The 26,779-nt window shown below is 37.1% G+C and overlaps 1 protein-coding gene across 1 annotated transcript in view; it reads right to left on the reverse strand.

Moving 5' to 3' along the window:
- OSBPL11 (oxysterol binding protein like 11) overlaps nucleotides 1-26,779 on the reverse strand; it is an 81,740-nt gene that overhangs the window by 35,665 nt on the left and 19,296 nt on the right. Inside the window, exons 2-7 of the mRNA XM_014866833.3 lie at nucleotides 25,107-25,175; nucleotides 18,344-18,519; nucleotides 17,413-17,492; nucleotides 15,664-15,840; nucleotides 6,834-7,035; nucleotides 3,028-3,173 (exon numbers count right to left, since the gene is read on the reverse strand). Of these exons, the coding sequence (XP_014722319.1) occupies nucleotides 3,028-3,173; nucleotides 6,834-7,035; nucleotides 15,664-15,840; nucleotides 17,413-17,492; nucleotides 18,344-18,519; nucleotides 25,107-25,175 (850 nt within the window). The remainder of the gene's footprint in view (nucleotides 1-3,027; nucleotides 3,174-6,833; nucleotides 7,036-15,663; nucleotides 15,841-17,412; nucleotides 17,493-18,343; nucleotides 18,520-25,106; nucleotides 25,176-26,779) is intronic.

Consider the following 26,779-nt stretch of genomic DNA (forward strand, 5'->3'; position numbering starts at 1 on the left):
TCATCTGAGAAATGTTGAGGAAAAAACCTAAGAGGTCTTGATTAGATAATGTTCTCCAACCCTCTGAAAAGGTACCATTACATTTGAGGTCAGACCCTGGGACACAGATTAACAATGCAAATATAGCCTTAACCTTACTATACAATACAAAGTTTACTTTGCGGGTTGCAACGTCCTCTAATGAAAATAATATTAAAGAAATAAAACATAATCTGGTAGAAAACTATTTAAGAGAGTACAGTTTTTGCTGTTTTTAGAAAAACTTTACGTTCAAATCACTTACTAGAATAGGAAAAAAGAAGAATTCTATTAACAATTAACATTGGTTCTAAGTCTTGGTGTGAACGGAAGACTTTGAAAGCTCTTCTCTCCTCTTGAAATGCCTCTTCTCAGAGGCCATCATGCCTTTCTTAAAGAAAAGCTTAAGGTAAAAGCATTACCAAAATTCGAATAAACTCGCTCAAATGCATAAAATCCCTACAATCCCAGAATGGTTAGCAAATACAGTGGCAAGGTGAGTTTCTAGGAATTCGTACTATCTGGATACTGCATGGCAAAAAGAAACCCTAATACTCCACAAAACTCATACTAACCCCATTTCTGTCCTTCTGATTTCTGACTTGGGCACAAAGGAACTGAGGGCTTCATTCCAGCCTCCCTCGGGTTGACTTCATCACCTGACAGCAAAACCTCCACTACTATATGTCTCTAGCTTGCCTTAACACTCATATTTCAAAGAAGGTGTATTGAAATTTTTGGAAAATACAGGTCTATTCTGGTAGGTTAAGTAGAGTCTAATGCCTTTTGTAATTAAAAAAAAATCTATGTGATTATTTTTTTCTACTTACACTCAGTGATGTACTTAGTCTATTCACTGTTTCAAAAGATTTGGAAATACAGCAATCCAATTGCTTTTTATATACATTTACAATCATATATCCTCTTCTCACATAAAATTCAACATGCTCATAAGCCATACTAAATCTTTTCTCTCAAAAGGCTCATTCTTCCCAATTTTCCTAGCTTTGTGAATGGCACCACAATTGTATCTAGTGATTTAGGCTCAAAAACTTGGAGTCATCTTTGATCCAACCCTATTCCCAGTCAATCACAAGTCCAACTGATTTTTCATTTGAAATCCCATACCTATTCATTTGTCTTCATATCTACTTCCATAGCCTTCTATCTACACTTTAATTACAGGTCACATTATATACCAATCTTCCTAAACATATCACATCCCCCCCATGCTCGTGACCCTAGTGTCTATCACTTTAGGACTGAATTCTTCTGAATGATTTTTATGTTCCCTGGGGGCACAGTTTACACTGCATTCTATGGAGTAGGGCTCTAGGGATTATCACTTCCCGTAGAATGCAACATGAATGGTCCTCGGGATTTGTAAAATCCAACAACCCTGTGATCATTTTCCATAAACAAGGTGCTTTGCTAAATTAATTTTATCTTCATAACAATCTTATAAGGTATTACTATCCTTACTTTACAGATAAGGAAATTGAGGCTAAGAGTGATTAATGAATTGGCCCAAATGTTAGTAAATGATGGAATCTGGGTTCAACATTATCAGGCAAGCCTCCACAGTAAGCATACATGGCTCAGTGTCCCTGCTCGTGGTACTCCTCCAGCTTGAGATTCCCTTATTACTCCTCCTCAAATCCTGTCTCTTTTCAAAGCCCAATTCCACTTCCACCTTCTTTCCAAAGTATTTCCTTTCCACTCTACTCAATACATCTTTCTTCTTTCTCTGAATGCCCATATCTCAACAGCCTAAACCATTTCAAGTAAGATGGAAAAAAAATACTACTGCTTCATATTATCATCCCATTCCTCAGTGGATGTGTGTTGTGACTCCAAGTGGATTATAAGTCTCTTCAGTGAAAGAATTATGTCCTCGTTTTTCGGTCTCTTCTAATTCCTAACACTCGACTTGTCATATCCTAGACAGCTTGATATATAATTACTAATGGCTTGACTCCACAAATGAGCTAGTCAAAAAGTTATAGAAAAAAAGGCGCTTCATACTTTTTTCCTTCTCCCCTGCCTGCTCTGCCACCATTGCCTGCCTCATTAAGCCAAGGACTTTGCCAGTTTTGGAAGTCCCTTTGTCACATATTTCTTTTAAGAAGTAATTTGCTAATATATAAATAACCATAAACTCTGCCTTATTCTTGACTCAGTTAATTCTACTTGGGAATATAACCTAAAGAAATTATGCAAATAAAGGGGGAAAAAACGGTAGACAAGATGATACAGTGCTATTTATAATAACAAAAAATAACAATATGGATATTCAATAGTCTACTTTAACCTTTAAAATTTTAATTATATAGGCCAAAATAACATAGAAAAATGCTTATGAGAAGTATCATGTAAAAAGCACTTAAAATGAAACCATCTATGTAATTATGATGGCCATAAAAATAACAGATGTGAACACAAAAGGCAAAAAACCAGTATGATTTGTTACAGTGGTAAAACTATGAAGAGAATAAAACATTCTTTAGCTTCTGAAAAATATGGAATGAATAATACTTTATAAAAATATTAAACTCTAAAACTGTGTGCTATTTTAAGTAGAATAACACTTTAAAAAAATTGGTTTGGTAAAGTGCTCACTATCAGAAAGACTTAAGAGTAAACTTGTAAACTTAGTAAACATCTAGTAAATAATGTTCAATTACGATAACGGGGTAAGGAATGCAACAGATAAATACGGTACAGATAATGTTATATTAGATTAGTTAAATACATTTTTATCAAGCAAAAACAAACCAATACTAAAAAGGGCACATAATTTAACCTGGAAAATACTACATGTACAAGTTTTAAACAATAAAACCTCTTTCAAGGCCAAGGCAGTTTAAAGTAGAACAATAATGTCTAGAGTCTGCAAGACTATTGCTCTGGCGTTGGGTTGACTTGCATGCCCTGACAACGAAAAGAGAACTGATCTTTTTCAGTGATTCCTAATTTTTTCACCCAAACCATATTTTCGCATTACCTTACCCTTGCTAATAGTCCAGATTCTGCAACACATTGTTCTTCTGCGACTGCCACTGGCTTACTCTGCTCGGTTGCAAAGGGCTGGTCAGCTCCATTTTTATAGTGATTTGATAAAGGTATCTTTGGTTCCAACCACTCGATTGTCGTTCCTGATGAAGTAAGAGAAAACTTTCGCTGAAACTTGCTCATAATCTGGAAAGTTCAGCAGATGTGATTTTATTAAACAATTTTATTTTGCGTCTATAAGACCAAAAGCAATTCGACCTGTTAAGAGACTCTGCAAGACAGCCACCTGTATATCATTAGCATGAGCACCATGATTGGGTATTTTACAACAGAGCAACCTGCAACTTGAAATCAGATACCATTTAAACAAATCAACCCTGAACAGGACTGAACTCACTTCTTGGGCAAATCTGTGAATTATAAAGCGTATTCCCACCCTAACTGTTGATTTGCTGTCCTTTCTGTAGGAACCCTGTCCCTCTAGTGATCAAAGAGTATGCCGTTAGGCTTGAAGGAGTCACAATTACAGGAGGAGCCTAGGGACTGTGAAACAGTAAAATTTGCTTCAATTTGTGATTGAACCTTATTCTCGAGTAGCAGTTTTCTAACCAATCAAGATAACCCCTTGATCTGACTTAAGAATTGCAAATACATGTCCATTCTTCTTTTTTGCAATCATATAAAAAAGCTCCATATACTTTTAAACTGAGAGGCTCTTCTACTGAATAAATAACAGTTGACCTAGTGAAAGACAGTGGTCACAGAGACCTGTCATCTTCTCAGTTAATGACTCAAATGTCTCTTATTACTCTCAACTAGTTTACAAAGCGGATTCTATGCTTAATCAATAATGGAAAATGTTCCATTTGATTTCAGAGGCTGATCTAGGTTCACAGAAGCTTGGTTATAGAGTGTTACAATAAGAGATGCTCAGAATACTACAGCAGAAACTAAAATGAGTACGGACTCTACTCATTCTATAACAAAACCCCAGCCTTCAGCAGAGACACAAATTACAAAGTACCTACCAGGCTAGCAGAGCATCTTGCCTTGCCATTCAGTTCAGTCTCACCCTGCACTAGGGGAATTCACGATTGGGGGAACGCCCTGGATTAGTTCATGGGGCCTGTTTCAAAATTCCAAAGAAATGAAAGCACTTTGTTCCTACCTTTTAAATGTTTACTTCTTCTTGCTGAGGAAGATTCACCCTGAGCTAACATCTGTGCCAGTCTTCCTCTATTTTGTATGTGAGCTGCCACAGCATGGCTGCCGATGAGTGATGAGGGTCTGTACCCAGGAACAGAACCCGGACTGCCAAAGCAGAGTGCACCGAACTTAACCACTAGGCCATGGGGCTGGCCTCTAAATGTTTATTTTTATTATCAATATCTAGATTTATTTCCACAAATAAAATGCACACAAATACTAAATTTAAAAGATGTGCTTTAAGAGATCCCTTAACTGACTGGAAACCTTAACCAAACTCTTTATCAAACTAATCATTTGGTCTCAGGATCCCTCTAAATCAATGATCACTACCGAGCCTTTGGAGAACATACATTAAGGCTTCATGGGACTAAACACTAATCTGAATTTGGATTTCATTTCTCGTGTCATCTCAAAATTCAAGCGGGAAGGTAGTTCAGAATTTCTTTCCACAGTTACATTTTCATTCTCAAGTGACTTAAGATTAAATTTCTACAGAACTAATTTGGAAAACGTGGCTCTTAATGGTGAGAAATATCAATACTAGTTCATTAATTCCCACAAATGCCTACAAAACTTTGCTCCAAAAAATAGTGATACAGGAGAACAACTTTTACTTTAAGCACTTCTGTAAAGTTTACAATGTGCTTCATTTTTCTAATTAAAAAATGCAAATTTATATTGTGCATGCTTCATTAATCATGAAGCAGTCATTTAAAAGGTTATGTATTAATTTAAACTACACAAAGGAAATTTCTAAGAATTTAAAAAATTATACAGTATTTAATTAATCAAGTATTTATTGAACATCTAGTAACTAGCACTGTGCCACTTGATAGACTTTTTAAAAATTAAGTAGCACAAACCAGAAACAAACTGTTTCATTTTTCTGACAAAACAATTATTACCAACACTAGAACTAACCCAAATTTCAAAGCTCAGTGTAACTCATCCAATGTTCAACAGAGGGAATAGTTAAGTAAACCAAAAACCAAAGTACACCTGTCCCCTCAAAGGAATATAAGGCAGGCAACAACAATTATGTTGACCAAAAGCATATCATAAGTTGGAAAATATTCTTGATATTAAGTGAAAAATGTAAAATACAAACATATATTTTCTAATAACCATGAGGAAAAGCAAAACTAAGAAGAAAAAAAGAAAAAACAGTGGCAATTTCTGGCTGGTAGGTCAGTGCATGATTTTTGTTTCTTCTTTCAGTTGTATGGTAGTTGCTAAATTCTCCATGAGTGTGTGTTGTTTTATAATAGGAGAACATTTATACTGGATTACTTAGAATTCCTCCAAAGCACCAGTCCATGTTCACGACTCACAATTCAGGCTCTTCTATCTATCTGGAATGCCTGCTCCCCTACCTAACTGGTTTTCATAGCTTTCTGTGCCTTTCCCAGACCTTTTCCCACCAGTACATTGTTGTATATTCTAGTTGTAGGTCCTTCTAGTTCTGCTATGTGGGATGCTGCCTCTGCATGGCCTGCTGAGTGGTGCTAGGTCCGCACCCAGGATCCAAACCAGTGAAACCCTGGGCTACCGAAGCAGAGAGTGCAAACTTAACCACTCAGCCATGAAGCGGTCCCTAAAGTAAACTTTTTCTTGAGCAGAGACTGAATATCTTTCTAAAATATCTTTCTTTCACAAGGGGAGTTAGTTGGATAAGAGAACAATGAGTGTTATGAAATACTAAGTTACTGCTTCTAATACAATGTGATGGGTGGAGGAATTGGGGAGATGTTGAAGAGTACAAACTTGCAACAAGAAGAGGACTAAGTTCTGGAGATCTAATGGACAGCACAGTGAATACAGTCAACACTGTATTACCTACTTCAAAGTTGCTAACAGACTAGATCCTAAATGTTCTCATTACAAAAAAGAAATGATCATTACGTGATGTGACTGAGGTGTTAGCTAACACTTCAGTGGTTATCATATCGCAATATATAAATGTATCAAATCAATGTATTATATACCTTAAACTTACACAACATGTCGATTATATCTCAATTTAAAAAAACCCAATGTGATGTTTATTCAACTCATTTAATAGAGAAACTCATTTTTTGTTCTCCCATGCAATAACATTCTTTTCCCCAGTAAATTAACTTCAACAAACAGCTGCTCTCAAATAGTAGATGTACACTTTATTTTTCAAACTGAAAAGTGACTGACGAGATTAACATATATATCTCAATATGGAAACAACGAATAGTAGAGTAAACCAAAACTCAAGAAATGATCCCAACATTTCTACTTTGGTCAACTGGATAGACAGTGATGCCACCAATTTTAACAGAAATATAGGAGATGTGGGTTTTGAGTTCAGTTTTTGACATGTTGAGTTTGAGGTCTCTAAAAGCATATTCAATGATGTCAGACAGAAAATTGTTTTAAATTCAAAAAAGGAAACAATAAAAAAGACTTTGTATAACATTACTGTGATACTTAAAAACCAAAAGGCTTGCTGGTTTTCTTTTTTTTTTTTTTAATTAAGACTTTTCTGGAACAGAATTACAAGGAATGCAGTCCTTTCCATGTTTTGGCCCTTAATGTCTGAGTCCTACCTTTAATCAATAACTCACCTGAAGGCAATGAACCCTTCTGATGTGATGCATGCTGCAACTGGAGAATATGAAAGCAGTCATTTAAGCAGTTCATAGTTGCCATGGAAGTAGCTTTGAGCATTAAGAGATCCTGGTCCAAGGAACTGAGATGGCCAGAAGCAGGAAGGCATTCAATCCGTCTAATTAAGTCTCTTTGTTGTCCTTCAGCATGAGACATCATCTAAAGAAAACGACAGATCTGTGTGTCCTGCTCATGATTTCTGTATAACACATATACATACACACCTACAGTTGCTAGTTTAATTACGATATTCAGCTTGAGAGCCATTTTTAGGACATTTTAGGCTTAGAAATCTTTTTTGAGTTTGTTTGGCTATTTTCAATTAGTAAGCACTTAATAGTGCTTATCAATTGAGTAAAAGATGGTAATCTTTGGCAGCTGTACTTTTTCTTTGGAAGCAACAAAGCTTAAAAGACTTGTGGGGGCCGCCCAGTGGAGCACTGGTTAAGTGCACACGTTCCGCTTCGGCGGCCCAGGGTTCGCCAGTTCGGATCCCGGGTGCAGACATGGCACTGCTTATCAAGCCATGCTGTGGTGGGCATCCTACATATAAAGTAGAGGAAGATGGGCACAGATGTTAGCTCAGGGCCAGTCTTCCTCAGCAAAAAGAAGAGGATTGGTAGCAGTTAGCTCAGGGTTAAACTTCCTCAAAAAAAAAAAAAAAAAGACTTGCCACCTTTTATTAATAGTATAAATTTATACAAGTCATCAGAAAGAACATTCCAGATCATGTTTAATAGCAGCATTAAATATTTCATTCCAAAGTAAAATTAATTGCCAGTCTGGCCTCTCAACAACTTGCTTCACAGGAGCTCTGGTCTGGCTCAACCTGAACCTACATTGAGAACACAATGGTTTACCTGCTTCCTTTTTCCTATCTAACTTTCTGGTCCCATTAGGCTGATTTTGGAGCAAATACGGGATATAATAAGCTTTTCAGGTTAAAAGAATTTAATACATTCTGCTTTGATTAGGAACCTTGTCCACTTTTCCTAACAGAGCCAATGCAATAACAATGATGGACGAGCAACCCAATGTTTTAAAATGAAAACTGAATTTATTATGCTAAATTACTTTCAATTGTGAGCAGAAAGTTTTCAGATTGCCCATCCTTTGGATGCTATTTTTTTTGAGGAGGAGGAGGATTAGCCCTAAGCTAACATCTGCTGCCAATCCTCCTCTTTTTGCTGAGGAAGACTGGCCCTAAGCTAATATCCATGGCCATCTTCCTCTACTTTATATGTAGGACGCCTACCACAGCATGGCGTGCCAAGCAGTGCCATGTCCGCACCCGGGATCTGAACCGGCAAATCCCAGGCCGCCGAAGCAGAATGTGCGAACCCAACTGCTGCGCCACTGGGCCAGCCCCTGGATATTATTTTAATTCACATAGAAACTTCACAGTGGAGAGATTCTCTTAGCTTTCAGAAGCTCTGTTCCTGATGATTTTTAATATAGATCATCAGAGGATTAGTGAAAGAGAGATGCAAAATGATCCTACTAAGCAAATCACGTGTGTCATACATGTAATAGCTCCTGAAAACATGTGTCATAGTAATAGACCAAACATTCACCCTTACCAGAAAAAAAGGTTTTTAAAAAGCGTGGGTACGAAGGTATCTATACATACATACTTATACATGGATACATATGTGTGCTTTGTATGTGTGTAAATGTTTTTGTATATAAATTTCAGGACTAACTCCAAATAATCCAAAATTATGAATAAGTACAACCACTTTGGAAAACAGTTTGGCAATAGCTACTGGAATTAAATATACAGAGCTAAATAAATCATGATCCAACAATCATACACTTGTAGGCATGTAATCAATGGATACATGCGTATATATGTTCATCAACTCAAACGTCTCTCACCACTAGAACAAATAAAAAATTAAGGTATTTATACAATAAATACTGTGCAGCAATGAAAAGAAGGAAACTGCTACACTCAACATCATAAGTAAATCTCAAACATATAATGTTGACTGAAAAGAAGCCATACTCAAAGGAGTACATACTATTTGAGCCCAGTTTTAGCAATTTCAAGAATAGCCAAAATAAATCCATGGTGTTAGAGAAGTCAGGATAGCGAGGAAGGATGTAGTGACGGGGTAATGAAGGTCTTCTGGGATGCTAGTAATATTTAATTTCTTGATCCAGGAGGCGGTTACATAGAAATTATATCAAGATGTGCACTTTCGTGGTCAGGTTCTTTTAACATGGACACATGCTTAGAAGGTTAATTAAGAACTGAGATGGAGGCCAAGGGAACGGGCCACATAGATCCCTTAGGCTTACCACTGGTCTAATGAAAAGAACCTCCATCATTAATTGAGTAGAGCAGAAAACCGGATAAGAAATTATAGACAAAATTCCACAAATTAGTTGGGGCATAAGCCCCAGACTTCTAGAGACAGGCCCAGTTTATGCTGATGGTCCTGCCGCAACTATGGATAGCGTCTCCCTTCTGTCTAAACGTGTTCGTTTGAAAAACAAACTATATACTTACACTACCTCTTTATTTTACAAGAACTTCTTGGTACGTAATCAGAAACGGGAAGCTTAACTCATGCCTCTGGTATCCCTCTCTGGTCTAGGGGTCCTAAATATAACTGCTCTTCCCCTCTGCATCTAGGAATGTTGTTAGTGAACACTAACTTTTATACTTGTCAGATTTCTTAAGCAAGTCACAATTAAGTGCTAGTATTGCTGAGGGAAAAGATTACTCCTCAAGTATATCTGAAACCAGGCTGAATTTATTACTTTCCAGGCGAGGGAGAGCCGTCCTCACAGAACAAATCAAAGAGCTAATCTTATGCAGACCTCTTGGGAAAGTACAACGTTGGAGGACAGGCTGACTTACAAACAAAGCTGACAGAGCAGAAGAAGCACGGCCTGGAGGGCTGGCCTAATGTTCAGACGTAAGCACATGGAAGCGGTTGTCAGTGACCAATTTGAGCTGGTTAAACCCACTCTGTGTTTACTTGCTTGGGACTTTAATCTAGTGTCAAACGAGAGTCTGCTTTCTGCGTTCTTTCTTGAACTTGGGAAACACAACTTTTTATTCTCACCATAAGAAAAACAGTTAAAAAATTGGACTACATTTAGATTAAAAACACCTGTTCATTAATTTAAAAATACCTGTTTTATTAACAGAGCACAAAGAAAAAAAGATGTACACTTATAATTTGTGTGCTTTTCTATATTATAAGCCAAAAAAAGTTTAATAAAGGAAAAAAATTGTAAGCAAGATATTCACAACACAATCAGCTACCACAATATAACATTTAAGAAAAAAAAATGTGTTTCTTTGTGCAAATGGCCCAAAAAAGCTACCTCTAGTGCTGATGTTAGAAGAGGCCTAAAAAGTTATATTCTTGGCTAGAAAAAATAAACTTTAAAATATAATTATGGCACAAATATTAAAATTTGGTTATGGCTCTCTCCAAAGCAAACAAATGAGTTGATCATCTATTTACAATGAAACAGAAAATTGACCTGTGATTGTTCCTAACATTGTAAAACCAGTAGCGAGATCCGGCAACTATGGTGATAGTATATCACTTAAGTGGTATCTAGTTTGTTTGAAAACCAGATTACTGTATACACATTCGGTTTCTGCCCCTCCCCCCTTCCTGGCACACAGCTCCTAAAACCTTTGTAAATTCCTAAGTGATTAGAGCAGAGAGGCATCTTCTGTTATAATATTTGGTTTTGTTTCTAAAATAGCTTCAGAGCATAAAGGTGAAATGCATCTTTTGTTATTCATAGCAAACCCCTTTCAACCACACTCGAGTTACTGTTAATAAGGTGATTTTTGGAGAGTCCCTAGATAGGGGCTGGTTGCCAGGGAGACCCAACCCTATGATTAGAAAGTTAGAACTTGGGGTCGTCTCTGTGGCCCAGTAGTTAAGTTCGCGCACTCTGCTTCGGCGGCCCAGGGTTTCGCCAGCCCAGGGTTTCGCCAGTTCGGATCCTTGGCGCAGACATGGCACCACTCATCAAGCCATACTGAGGCAGCATCCCACATGCCACAACTGGAAGGACTCACAACTAAAAATATACAACCATGTACTGGGGAGCTTTGGGGAGAAAAGGGAAAAATAAAATCTTAAAAAAAAAATCAGGACTTCCACGCCTACCCGCTAACCTCTAAAGAGGAGTTGGAGGTTGAATTAATCGCCAACAGCCAACGATTTAGTAAATCATGCTTACGTAATGAAGCCTCCATAAAAATCCCAAAGGAGGAGGTTCAGAGAGCTTCCAGTTGGTGAACATGTGGAGGTATTGGGAGGGTGGTGCAACCAGAGAGGGCATGGAAGCTCTGCACCCCTTCCCCCATATCTTGTTGCTATGCATCTCCTCTATCTGGCTGTTGCAGAGTTATATTCTTTTATAATACACTGATAATAATAAACTGTTTTCCTGAGTTCTGTGAGCTGTTCTAGCAAATGACTGAACCCGAGGAAGGAACAACGGAAACCTCTGATTTATAGCTGGTTGGTCAGAAGCACAGGTGATCACCTGGACTTGCGATTGGCATCTGACGTGGGGGCAGTCCTGTGTGATCTGACATTATCTCAGGCAAATAGCGTCAGAATTGAATGAAATTGTAGGACACCCAGTTGGTGTCCACAGCGAATTAGAGAACTGCTTGGTATGGGAGAGAACCCCACACATTTGGTGTCCAGAGTACAGAAGTACAGAGTGTTGCAGTAGAGTGAGGAGAAACACAGGAGTGTTCTTCTTTGACAGAACGACTGTTAGAAACTATGACTCTTCAGGCTTGGGGCATGTGGTAAACATTTTCTCAAAATTAAACAGAATCAGCTTGTTAGTTAAAGAAAAACTGACAGTATTTGTTGCCAACTATAAGATTTGAGCTTTAAAATGAACTTAGAATTTTGGAAAACCTATACCTGTCACCATAAGCTTGACAGCTCCTCATACTGAAAGCCTTTTTCTGATGAGACTGGTGGGGATGTTAATGAACGTGAATTTTTGATATTGTATAATGATAAAACGGATCAACATTTGCAAGACCTGCATAACTCTGTGAACTGCTATTTTCCAAATGACTAATGTATGCTGTTACAAAATCATACGTAGGTTAAAGATCCACTCAAAGTGCAAAACAGACCAATGGACTTTCCTGTAACAGAATATAAAAAGTTCACTGAGATACATTAGATTCCACACTGCATCTAACATTTAAGACATTACCACTGTCAAGATTCGGTGCAGTATCAAAGAAGAATAGCCACAATTATCTAAAAGGCTATTAAAATATTCTCTTTTTTCCAACCACATATCTGTGTGAGATCAAATTTTTTTTCATGTATTTCAATGGAAACAACATACTGCAATAGATTGAGTGCAGAGACATATATGAGACTCTTGCTGTGTTCTACTAAGCCAGATATTAAAGAGACTGCAAAAAACAATAATCCACTCTTTTCAACTATTGTGTTTGTTTTAGAAAAAGAGTTGTCTGACATAAAAATATGTTAACATGTAATGGGTTTATTTTTATTTTAAATTAATAAATATTTTTTAAAATCTCAGTTTTAATTTCTAATAAGGTAAATACTGGTAAATTTAACCCATATAAAACAAAAATCTTTGAAGTCTTCAATAATTTTTAAAAACAAAAGGAATCTCAAGATGAAAAAACTTGAGAACTCCTACCTAGAACCACAGGTCAGCTTGGTATCAAAAGTTCTCTCAATTTCTTTGAAGACAAAAAGGATTTGCATAGTCTCAAAGTATCTCCCCAAGATATTTATTAACTATAAAGGGAAAGATAGCAACTTTAGAGTGGGGAAATCCAGTAGAAACTACCTTAACCAGGTGATCAAGACCAACATCACCAGTAATAAGATATACTGACATATGAACTCCTTGATATGAGGTACTACGGCTACATCTTTTTGGGGTATTCTTTCCAAAAATGTATAATCCTATTCAAATAATAAGAAAACATCAGACCAATCCAAATTCAGGAACATTAAACAAAAATAAATGAGTAATAATCTTCACAGGTGTCATGGCCATGAAAAACAAGAAAAGACTGAGGAACAATTACAGACTGGAGGAGACTACGTAGTAATAAGTAAATGCAACGTGGGATCCTGGATAGCATCCTAAAAAAGAAAAAGCACACTAGTGGAAAAACTGCCAAGATTTGAATAAGGACTGTGGTTAACAGTACTGTATCAATATAGCAATATAATTTCCTGGGTTTGATAATTATAACATGATTACGAAAGATAGTAGCGTAAGGAAAGTTGGGTGAGGGATATACAGAAATCCTGTACTATTTTTGTAACTTTTCGGTAAATTTAAAGTTAGTTCAAAGTTTTAAAAATTCTCAACTTGTGAAACTGTTAGCTTTGGTTTTAGCTTAACACAAAACTTTTCAGTCACTGTATTGGATAAAAATGCTTTGGAGAAAGGCTCAGAAACTTTCCAAGGGCCCTTCTTTCATAAAGCATTTATACTCCTACAATGAAATCCATCCAGGCCACAAAATTGAAACGAGATTCTTAAATGCATGGCATCCTAAGCAAGACTAGGAAACAATATGCCTCTAGAGACTAGATTATGATAATTTTAAATAATCAGCAATAAGCTAACTTTTAAAGGAAAAAGCAGTTCTGGAGGTATTTAATATTTGTCTGGAGGACAAAAGATGGTATATACCCTCCCAATGGACTATTTTTTCACAAATAGAATTATTTTATTAGAATACAGAAATGTTCCTAATAGAGTCACAACATTTTGGTTTTTTTTGAGGAAGATTAGCCCTGAGCTAACATCTGCTGCCAATCCTCCTCTTTTTGCTGAGGAAGACTGACCCTGAGCTAACATCCGTGCCCATCTTCCTCTACTTTATATGTGGGACGCCTACCACAGCATGGCTTGCCAAGCGGTGCCATGTCCACACCTGGGATCCCAACCGGTGAACTGCAGGCCACCGGAGTAGAACGTGTGCAATTAACTGCTGTGCCAGCAGGCCGGCCCTAGAGTCACAATTTTATAGTTTGACTTGTTGTACTCTTAAAAGCAAAACATCAACTCAGTGAAGAACCAGACACTTAGCTAAAGCTTTTTTTTTGCATGGGTGGGGTAGGGACGGCGGCGGCACTGGCACAGATATTGCCAAACACCACTCAAACCCTAGAATAATTACTGGAGCTATAATTCAAGGAGCCGGCCATTAAATTAGGCAGTTCTGTGAGTAAACACCTGTCCTTCCCAAAGACGTCGTTGTGAAACTTTGGGGACACACACTCTCTACACACAAGTACCAGAGTTATGTGTTAAATATTAACACGCTATCACAATGATATAAGAAGTACATTTAAAGACACAAAACTGTAGCGCGGGTATGGTGAGAAATTACTTCTGGGCCAATGAGAATAACAAAACTAGCAAGAGAGCAGGAAAGAGAAGAGTAGGTGATGAAAGTCTTCACAGTAGAAGGGAAGCTAAAAGAGATACGACAACAGTCTCAACGACCCGAGCACAGCCCAGCAGAGCCCTCTACTGAGGCTAAAATTTCAAATACGAAAAGGTTCCTTTTCCCTGAAAATGTGCACATAATCCATGACAACTTCAACTATACGCTTTTCGTTTTTAACTTTTTACTGATGTATAACAACATACAGCACAGATAGAAAAGTACACATATCACAAGTGTATAGGCTTAATGAATTTTCATAAACCAAACACACCCATGTAACCAACACCCAGATGAGGAAACAGAACATCACCAGCATCTCAGAAGCCCTCCCTTGAACTCCCATCACTAGGCAGGGTTGGAGAGTTCCAAAAATTCTTAAGGGTTAAGGAACACACTATGACACGTCTGTCCCTAGACCTTATTTTTTATTCTATGCCTTGCATCTTAACCACTTTCAACGTTTCCTTTTCCTTCACTCTAGATGAATATAGAAATACCTTGATTTCCTTAAAACACAAACACAGATATTTACTTACAGATTGAATACATCATCCTGAATACTAAAAATGCACTGTTTTATGAAAAACGGTCTTTGTGATTATCACTTGTTTATGTAACAGGACTAGAAATTGAATCAAAAGCTACTGTCTATCTCAAGCATGTTACTTCATCTTTCTAAATCTCAATTTCTTTACCTATAAATACAACCCCAAATAACTTGAGAGAGGGCTCATTCTCCCCAGCCTCCTACCTTGAATGATTTGGGTGTGATTTGATATTATTTTCACAATCCACTGCATAGCTATCTATAAGCTCTACCAAATTTAACTCAGCAAACAATACCTGGAACACTTAGAACCTAACAACTGCATCCTTTATTAACTAGAATTATTTGGTACTCAGTTTGAAAGAGAACAAGGGAAATGGAGAGATAAGGCAACCTAAGTGTTTATTCTATTTCCGTGTATGTTTGAAATTTTCTCTATATATCAGTTTTTTAAAAAAATTGTCACTTGTTTGGCCATATAGTCTTCCCACTAGGCTTAATAACCCTCTTGATGATAAATTTTACCTCAAAGGAGTCTGTACTTTTACTTGAGAAATCAAAGATAGAGACTTTTGAAAAATGACAGCGTACCCAGAAGCTAGCTGACAAACTTGAGGAAACTTAAGATGTCATATATAATTAGGGAATATTTATGACTTAAACACTGAGGGCCCCAGAAGACACAAACAGGACTTAAAGGTTGTTTGTGACAAAACCAAGTAGGTAAGATTATTTTATGCATTTTAACTTGACTTCAATTCATACTTACTTCTCTGACTTCCACAAGATGGTCCGGAGGTAAGGGAGCTCTTTTGCTCACTGATTGTAGTTTGGAGTGTCCAACGCTAAAGAAGGAAATGGCATTTTGACTTGGTCTCCTCTGGGATATAGGAGAATTGCCACTAGATGCCAGTGAGAAGCTCCGTGATTTCAGAGGAGGATTATTCTATTAAACAAACAAACAAAATCATTCCTGTTTTAAAAAATGTAGGCTAACCTTCATCCTATCTTACACTGGAGGCTTACACACAAACAGTTTTAGAAATAAAATTAACCTCAGAATTGACTATAAGAACATTTCTAAAGAGACAAAATTTAAGACACTCAAAGTTTAAGTCTTTCACACATCCCATAGTAAACTGGTAATTTATTTAGAAAATTAATTCCAGGTTTGCGCTGTCAAGAAATTTTTTTCACATTAGACATATATTAGAAAAACAAGAAATTCCTAATTTCAGATTTTTAAATATGATTGAAGCAAAACAAAATGTAATCAGAAGTATTCAATATAATCAATTTTCTAATGTAACATGCAAGTATCTTTGGAACAAACTAGCACTTTCTGATCACTGCCAATGATTAGAATCTTGCAGTATGAATAAAGTCTCTATGTCAGATTTCCTGAAGACTAAGCTACAGGCCTAAATCACAAAGAACTTTTTAAAATCTACCTACGGGGAAAAACACTAGAAAGAATTAAAAAAAAAAAAGTCAAGGTATTACCTAGGTATAGGAATCCTTTAACTATACTGCCCATACATTAGTTTTTAGACATCTCTAACCTCAGTTTTCAAGTCCTGAGACCCTCCTTTTCACTTTAAAAAATAAAAACTACTCCAGAGGAGATATACAAAGGACTCATAGCATATGAAAAGATGCTCAACATTATTAGTCTCTATTAGAAAAATGAAATCAAAACCACAATGAGATTCCACTTCACACCCACTAGGACGGCTATAATAATAATAATAATAATAATAAAAGGACAATAACAAGTATTATCAAGGATGTGGAGAAATTGGAACCCTCAATTATTACTGGAGGGAATGTGAAATGGTTTGGCCACTTTGAAAAACAGCTTGGCAGTTCCTCAAAAAGTTAAACAGATAACTACCATATGACCCAGTAATTCCACTCCCAGGTATAACCTGGCGAAGTGAAATCATGTGTTCACACAAAAAAACCTGAATACAAATGTTCACAGCAATATTATTCATAATAGCCATAAAATGGAAACAACCCAAATGGCCATCAACTGATGAATGGATAAACAAAATGTGGCATATCCATACAATGGTATATTATTCAACCATAAAAAGAAATAAAGTATGATACATGCAATGACATGGATGAATTGTGAAAACATTTTGCTAAGTGTAAGCAGCCAAACACAAAAAACATATGTTGTATGATTCTATTTATACGAAATGCCCAGAAGAGACAAACCTATAGAAAGAGAAAGTAGAGCAGTATTAGACAGGGGCTGGGAAAGGGGAGAATAGGGAATGACTGCTAACGGATATGGGTTTTTTTGGGGGGTGATGAAAATGTTCTGGAATTAGATAGTTCCAATGGTTGCACAATCTTGAGAATATACTAAAAACCACACAACTGTATACTTTAAGAGGGAAAATTTTATGGTATGTGAATAGTATATCAATTTAAAAATGTAAAAAAAAAAATTAAAAAACATTCTTCCCCATTTTTGTGCATTAATATCAGATACGGATCCACATACCTTGCCGATAGCTTCAGTGTGATGTTGTGTACATATCTGAAGTCTGCTAACCCAATGTTGTCGCTCTTTAGCATCTGTAGCTGATAAAAAGTATCAGAAAGTTATTCACCCTTATCCTTATTTTTGGAATACAATTAATCGTCTATAACATGAAGAACAGATAATTGAAAACCAGGGATTGGTCCTGATCTCCCTGGGGCAAAGGTCTCTGACTGGAGGCGGGCAGGAAGGAGGCCAAAGCATCAACTTTGTGAGGCAACACAGTAGCTGGATATGGATATTTCATAACGAGGATTGATTACATGCAGCTGGGTCGGTATATGACACTTGACATGTCTTAAGTTTCTTGTAAAAATATGCTCTTTTTTAAAGAAATGACTTTTATTAAGCACTGATATGTACTTGATACTTTCAGATGTCTAGCAGCATGCTCAATTAGGATGGCCATTAATTAAACAAAAAACATAAACTTCTATACAAGTTAAATTTATAATAACAGAAGTTACACTCTATTTGAATGAATATGAATATTTTAATAAATCCCAAGGATGTACATTAGTCACTGAAAACCGCAAAGAGTGCGTGCAAACCGAACCAAGAAAAGGGGTAAAATACAAATCCATAGCAGACATAAAAAATATCATTTAAAGAAGTTTATGTTTTTAGATTTCTCACTAATCAGGGTTTCATCTACACAAATTTTTCAGAGGGGTCAATCTTAAACAGATTTGTTCATAGTGCCACTTGAAAAAAGTTATTTATGAAAACAGATTTCATAAATTCTTAAAGTAAATCCCAGGTTTAGAATATTGGGTCTACATCATCAATGACAGTAGTTTCTATTTCAAAAACCCAAACGAAAACAGGGAAGTACATCAACTTCTCACAAGAAGAAAACAATCACACTACTAACTCCCATTATCAGTCATACCTCTGAGTTTATACTGCTCCCCGCTAGCAGCATTGACAGTGAAGGTGTGCGAGTCCTCGTCACTGGGTGATATTACAGCTCCGGCAAGCTGCAAAGTACCTCTGGGCTTTTGATTTCTAGACTGTTCGTTCACAAAGTACTCCAATAGCCCAGCTTCATTGTTTAAAACAAAAAACCTGGAATGATTTTTTAAAAAGTCAATTTTTAAACATTTCCCCTAGTCAAACTAAAGCAAACTAATTTCAACCACACAATCTGGCTTTTTTACTATTAAAAAAAAAAATTCAAAAGCATTTCAAGAAGTGCTTGGAAACACTAGATTGAATTAGCTAGCAGTAAAGATTATTGAAAAACTGAATGAGTTTAATGAAAGATCTAACACCTTCAACTGCAGGAGAAGTATTAAATAGGGAAGAGACATACCAGATAATGCAAAAAGGAAACAAAGATATAGTATCCTTTCAGAGGAAGATTTCTCTCCAGAATTCATTAACAGGGAGGGTAAACTGCCCAAAGACAAATGGTAGTGAGAAGTTTTACTTAAAATTCACTGGAAAGAAATCAAAACATGAGCTCTGAGTTTAACTAAATGCTAGGTAACAAATGAATTTGATTTAAGATTTAATCAGTGAAATATACAACGAGAATAATATCAAGGTAGAAAGATTTTGTGACTATATCATTAAACAGGTCACAACTAAAGATTACTTATCCTGTTTAAAAATGAAAAAGCTGCAACTGGAGATGCAGAAACATAAGGAACTTGAAACTAAATGATGAACTACTGATACACCTGGGAAAAGAATGTGATGTTCTGATTTGTTTCTAGATTAACTACTTTAGGAAATATATTAATTCAGATTCCAATTTAAGTAGTGCAACTGTTCTTTTCTTTTAAAAAATATCTAGAATTTTCTACTTCAAAAAATTAATGTTTGGGGGCCAGCCTAGTCATGGTGGTTAAGTTTGGCGCACTCTGCTTTGGTGGCCAAGGTTCGGGGGTTTGGATCCCAGGAGCAGACCTACACCACTTGTCAGCCATGCTGTGGAGTCATCCCACACATAAAGTAGAGGAAGACTGGCACAGATGTTAGCTCAGGGCTAATCTTCCTCAAGCAAAAAAAGAGGAGGACTGGCAAGAGATATTAGCTCAGGGCTAACCTTTCTGAGCAAAAAAAAAAAAAAAAAAAAAGAGAGAAGATGGGCAACAGATGTAAGCTTGGGGCTAATCTTCCTCAACAACAACAACAAATTAATGTTTGGGTTTGGAGCATTTTCACATTCTACATGTTGGTATGTTCCATAATTGAATCAGCTAGACAATTTGATCCAGTTCAAGTTCCTAGAAGATACTGTCTTAAGCAACGTGGCAACCATTATCACCCATATCAAACTGGGAGAGAATAGAATCAGCCTTTTATTTAAGGAAAGAAAAAGAACTGATGAGAAGTAAGCAAAAGAAGTTGAAAGTGGTTGCCTGAGAAGGGAGAGGGGAAAGCAAAGGACTATTGTTTTTCTCATTCATCTTTTAGCATGCTTCTGATTTTTAAAATTATGTTCATATATTCTGATAAAAAATATAAATTAATTATAGTATTTTGGAGAGTTTTAAATTTCTATTTCATTAATTACTACAAGATCTAAAAATTTTTATGTGTTTATTGATCATCCATATTTCTACTCAGTGAACTGCCTGTCGCATTTTTGACTATTTTTAAAAGGGTTGTTTAGGGGCTGGCCCTGTGGCTCAGTGGTTAAGTTCACACGCTCCACTCTGGTGGCCTAGGGTTTCGCCGGTTCAGATTCTGGGCACGTACATGGCACTGCTCATCAAGCATGCTGAGGTGGCATCCCACACAGCACAACCAGAATGATCTACAACTAGAATATACAACTATAAACTAAGGGGCTTTGGGAGGGAGAAGAAGAAAAAAAAAGATTGGCAGCAGATGTTAGCTCAGGTGCCAATCTTTAAAAATAAACAAATAAATAAAAGGGTTGTTTCTTTTCCCAAAGATTTGAAGGGGTTATTTGAATTAACACAAGATAACCACTGACAACATCTCAAATTTCTAAAACATATGACCTGTCCCTGGTAAAATGCACATATGAATGTGCTATGGTCTGAACGTGTCTCCCCAAAACCCATCCATTGAAAGCCATGGCACCTTTGGGAAGTGATCAGGTCATGAGGGCAGAACACTCATGAATGGGCTTAGAGCCCTTATAAAAAAAGAGACCCCAGAGAGCTTTCTAGTCCCTCTTCCACCATGTGAGAATACAAAGCCTGCGATCTGAAAGAGGGCCCTTACCCAACCATGCTGGCACCATGATCTTGGGCTGCCAACATTCAGAACTGTGAGAAATAAATTTCTGTTGTTTATAAACTACCCAGTCTGTGGTATTTTATTATAGCAGTATGAACAAACTAAGACATGAATCCACTATAAAAAAATTCATCAAATAAATAGAGTCTGTTAGCAAGAATGCAACCTTTTGAATATATTGAAACCCACTGAGTGGTACACTTTAAACGGACAAATTGTATGGTCTGTGAATTATATCTCAACAAAGCTGTTAACAAAAAGAACAACAAGTGAACAAACAAGAAACGAAGGAAGGAGGGGCCGGCCCCATAGTCTAGTGGTTAAGTTCGGCATGCTCCACTTCAGTGGCCTGGGTTCATGGGTTCGAATCCTAGGTGTGGACCTATACCACTCGTCAGCTATGTTGTGGGGGCAACCCATATATAAAATTGAGGAAGACTGGGATAGATGTTAGCTCAGGGTTAATCTTCCTCACCAAAAAAAAAAAAAAATTCAGGAATTAAAAAGGAAGGAAGGAAGGAAAGAAAAAGGAAAGAAATCTTTCCTTCTAAGCCATGAGAACAATCCACTTCGAACAGGCAAAGGAAAATGACTGGTCTCTTCTCTCAGAAGTAGTCAATTCAAAGAAAATGTAGAGCACAGTATGTTTAGAAATCTCAAGTTTGCTGTGAACATACATTTTTATCCCAAAAGCATTCCCACAAATTTACAACATGGAGGCACTCACCTTAATATACAGAAAGAAACGCTGAGGAGGGATTAGTAAAATGATATAAGCCAATAACTGATTTTCTTTCTAACACCAAGATGATGCTGTGGACCCACTGGTAATAATAGAGCACTTTGGGCTCTTTCATTATATGTGGATTAATCCCGATGTTCTTCTCTCACCCCTTCTATGGAGATATTTTACAAGATGTGCAGACTGGGGATAGAGAGACAATCCACAGAGTAAGGAAACTTAACAAAGCTATTTTGCCTAAAAGGGTCCTAGACTCTTGACTGAGGTATTTTTAGCAAGTTGTCCTAACCAAGAAGCTCAAGAAATGTAGAAACAAGGGCTAAGTGTGACAGGCAAATTTAAGATTCAGCACAAATCTTTATATGCAGAAAAGTCACCTAAGCTGTTAAAAAAAAGAAATTCAATAATTGTTTTAAAGAAAAATTGTTTTAAAAGAAAAATTAAGTAATCGTTTATTTTTTGCAATTACAAAATAACAAAGACTGCCAGTTTGGGAAATGACTAATCCTGGAACAACCCACAACTTAAAGTGAAGTATCATCAAATGCAATCTAAAAAATATTCTGACTTGGAAGTGTGTCTTATGATGACAAAAATAAACTTCAGTGAGAATTTTGGATGGAAAGGCAACCATGTGCTTTGTCCCAACCATCCGAGGGCTTTAACACTGAGTGTGTACAGAACTTCTAAACCAAACAGGAAGCAATCTCACCCTGGGGATTAAAGTTGAAAGTGGAAGGGAAGTGGGTTCAGGAGAGGGTCTTGCTGTAGTGTACTTTCCTAGGGCACTACATTCCAGAGCACTCAGTTATTTATAGAGTGGGCCCATGCTGATTTCTCCAAGCTGCTCTAACTCGCCCTTAGTCAAAACAGAAATGGATTGTAGGGAAAGGGTCTTGAACACCTGGCACAGGAGCAGCACTTTTCTTACTTAAGCTTTATCTGCAGCACATGGGCAAAAGTGGCTAGGCATGCCAAGGAAACTGAGCTACTGAGCCTAGGGTCCTTTAATATGGTCTTAACCCTCTGTTGCCCTTTTTCACTGTGTCCACATGTTCCATGCTGAGGACCCAGTATGTCTCTGTTGTGCCACAAGACCTCCAGCCAGGATGACAGAAAAAGGAGGATGAAAGTTTTTTCTAAAGTGGGCCTACAGCAATCCAGTTGACAAGCTGAGACCTCTCTGATGGGCGAGTTGGTAAAAGGTTCAGTGTTCTCAGTAGCAAACAGGAATGGGCTGTCTTCATCCTTCCCCTTTCTTGCACTGCTAAAACTGGGATCTGAAGCAGCTGCAGGGATCACTAGGCAGAGGAGGGCGCCTCCCTAGCCTGGAACGTTTGCTTGGCTCTGTTAGATAGCTCCCCAGGCAATCAGTGCCCAGTGGATCTTTTTGGTAGGCTTCCTTATGCAGTGATACAAACACCTGCTCCTTCTTCCCATGGTCTCAGGCTGCCCTGACCTGAAATGCCATCTTTAATATAAACTAAATCTTATACAGTTGGGTACATTTTGGAGCTTTCTTACTCTGTTCCACTTCTGAGACTTTCTCAATTCATTAATAATATTCATTAATATTATATGAATGAAAGTTGTTGAATGAATGTTGGGAGTTGACCTATTTCCCTTTTTAAAAAGAGAACAAAGAATAGTACTAAGAGCAAAGTGACATAAAATTTTTTAAAAAGTAATATTCTATATGTCACTTAAATGTGTAAGCCTTCAAAAAATTACATAAAAACTAAGGTGGAAAAAATGCAAAGTGAAAAGGCTCCCTTGACTTTTCTCTTTTTTTAAAAAATAAAATATGGGAAGCACAGAGAACTGCCCTTTTTACTTCAATAAGAATGATTCCATTTTCATATCCAGCTTTGACCTCTCATATGGCCTCCAACTTTCTGCACATCACCCCATTTGCATTCCCTAACGTCACTAAACATGGCCCAAACTGCCTTCTCTTTTAATCTACCACATGTTCATCAGTGCTTTGACTATTCTTTAAAATGTCTGAAAACCATTCTTTCATATATTATGTGCCATTTTCTAGTTGTTTAAGGTAGGAAGGCAAATTCAGTTCCTGTTACTCTATCAAGGGCCAAAAGCAGAAGTCTCCAAATGACATGTGCATAAGAAGTAGCCCATTGTAATGCAGAGAACACAGAGTCAGAACTATGTGGGTTCAAATTCTAGTTTGGAAGTCAGAACTATCTGGGTTCAAATACTAGTTTCATCAGTTTAAAAGAGTTTAAAAACCACAATGAGATATCACTTAACATACATTAGGATGGCTATTATCAAAAATAAAATACTTAAAAACCCAGAAAGTAACAAGAGTCAGGGAGGATGTGGAGAAATTGGAACCCTTTGCACAGCTGGTGGGAAAGTAAAATGGTGCAGCTGCTGTGGAAAACAGTATGGAGATTCCCCAAAAAGTTAAACATAGAATTACCGTATGATCCAGCAATTCCACTTCTGGGTATATACACAAAAGAATGAAAGCAGAGACTCCAACAGATATTTGTACACCACCGTTCACATCAGCATTATTCACAATAGCTAAAAGGTAGAAGCAACCCAAGTGTCCGTCGACAGAGGAATGGATAAACAAAATGTGCTATACACATACAACAGAATATTATTCAGCCTTAAGGGGCTGGCCTGGTGACACAGTGGTTAAGTTCGCACGCTCTGCTTCGGTGGCTCAGGGTTCGCCAGTTCGGATCCCAGATGTGGACGTATGCACCGCTTGGCAAGCCATGCTGTGGCAGGCATCCCACAGATAAAGTAGAGAAAGATGGGCATGGATGTTAGCTCAGGGCCAGTCTTGCTCAGAAAAAAGAGGAGGATTGGCGGCAGATGTTAGCAAAAGGAGGGAAATTCTGACACACGCTACAACACGGATGAACCCTGAGGACATTATGCTAAGCGAAATAAGCCAGTCACAAAAGGACAAACATTGTATGCTCCCACTTATATAAGGTACCTAGAGTAGTCAAATCATAGAGACAGAAAGCAGGATAGTGGTTGCCAAGGAGCGGGAAGACGAGGAACGATGAGTTATTGTTTAACAGGTAAACAGCTTAAGTTTGAGAAGATGCAAAAAGTTCTGGAGATGGATGGTGGTGATGGTTGTACAACAATGTGAACATATTTAATGCCATTGAACTGTATGCTTAAAAATGGTTAAATGGTAAATTTTATGTTATGTATATTTAATCACAATAAAAAAATAAATAAAAGTTTAACCTTCTGCTCCACAACTACCAATTCTAAAGTATTTAAGATAGCTGGCTTTGCTACTTACTGACCGCCTGTGTGACCTTGGGCTACTTATTTAAACTCTCCAAGGTCCCAGAGAACTTTTGAGAATCCTGTACAAAATAGGCACCTAACACAAATCTGTATACTCCTCCAAACCACTCTAAGAGCCTACAGAAAGCCCAAGGCAGGTGAACAAGTGATTTTAATGCTAATAAAATACTGACTTCTGAGGCATTTAGAGGCTGCCATTTGGACAGATGTCAAGTCCTCCTGCCCTCTAAAAAGGAAAAGAAAGTCATCAGACTGTTAGAAAACATGGTAAATCCTTCTCTAAAAGGTTTCCCAGCCATATCTCTACTGAAGTAATATCAGAACATAAAAAGCTCTACTTCCGGCCTCCTAGGAGAGTGATATGACACAGAATAATCACACTTACCTGTATTGCCACCCAGTGACAAGGTTGGTGTACTTCATTAAGTAGCCATACACATTTTCCATGTGATCACTGTTTCAAAAAGATCAGAAAGCACCAAAGTCAGTGAAAATTAGAAGAAATTCCAGCAAGTTAACTGTTCAGTTTTAAAAACAGTGGTAGACACACATTTTCTACAAACGCCTCGAAATTTCTTCAGAAGTAAAATTCATTGGTTAATAAATAGAGGTATTTAATCCCCAAATTTCATCCACAGGACTTTTTTATCACATTTCTTCAAAACAAGTGTAATCTCCCATAAATTATTACATAATATTTCAAATATAAAATTATATAAGTATGAAATTATACAAATATAAAACAAATGTACTACAAATATAACTATAAAAACATTTTATAACTTAATTCAACACTGAGGAAATAAAGTCCAGTTTTATGGTTCTAGAAAAAGCTAAAAAAGATCTTCATCTTGAATAGCGCCTCCTCCCTCTTGTGGGATGTGTTATGTCTCCGATTCTTTGGGCTTCCAAAATGAAGATCCTGCTTTTGATGAGAGCGTGACACCTCACTCCCACTCCCCTGCCCCAGAGAGGCACGCGGCAAAGTCGACAAAGTCTCACTGCAAGCCTTGCCATTGGTAAGATTTTATCTGGGACCTGTATCACTGTCCTTACTACAATTGAGTTTCTTGACTGCCTGCCCCCTTTTTTCATTTATTACAGGTATGTTCTGTAATAGTGGTTCATAGAAAATGCAATATCTCATTGATATTTTTTTCCAGTATTTTAAGGTTCCTTATAGTTATGAAAAGATATTAAAGCTAGACCTTTTTGATATATGGGCTTCATTTATCATTTGGTAATTTACATTAAGAATTCCTTTTAAACTCACCTACTCTAAAAGTTTTAAATTTACACTATAAAATAAAACGGATAGTAAAAATTTATTTTCTCTACCATCCCTGAATCACAGAGCATATTTGATAAAATTTCAGCTAATAGCATCTAGGAAATTGAAAGTGTCAGTCAACTGGCAACCTTTAAAACATGGATGTCAAAGCAAAAGCAAGGGAGAGCTAACACAACCAACAGAACAAAGTTCAAAAAAAATTTAGAGTGATCTGAATGACAAATGAAAAGAGATGAAGATAAAGACAGTCTCAGCAAACAAAACAGCAAACTGACTAAGATTCCAGTAGCTATTAGGGGAGAGGAAGCAGGGAGATGCCTCAGGAGCAACCTCACTGTTGGGTCCTTTCTAATTGCATGTCTTCAGAAAGCTTAAAAATAAAGATCAAATCTGAAAATAAAGAACTGATCCCATGACTGAGAATATGTTATTTTTTCCTGTATTTTTCTTCCATTCTAAGGCTAGCAAGCAACACTGTTTTTCAATATTAAGCGAAACTGCTCAAATTCTTTTGGTTTCATAAGGTCACTCATCTCAGGAAGACAAAGGTTCTCAACTTCCACAATGAAACCCAAAGTTCTGATAATTATATATCTATTCTGTCATGTTAAAACTGACAGCACAGTTGGATGCTCATTTTAAGACAGGGAAAAGGCAGAAGCAAAAGCTGTCACTCAAGCAGCAACAGATGCCTGATCACCCCAGGCAGCCAACCAGCGGCCTGATCACTAGCCCAGGGCCTGACCAGATGCTGACCACCCCAGGTA

The sequence above is a fragment of the Equus asinus genome, chromosome 5 (genome assembly GCF_041296235.1).
Source record: "Equus asinus isolate D_3611 breed Donkey chromosome 5, EquAss-T2T_v2, whole genome shotgun sequence".
Taxonomy (NCBI): domain Eukaryota; kingdom Metazoa; phylum Chordata; class Mammalia; order Perissodactyla; family Equidae; genus Equus; species Equus asinus.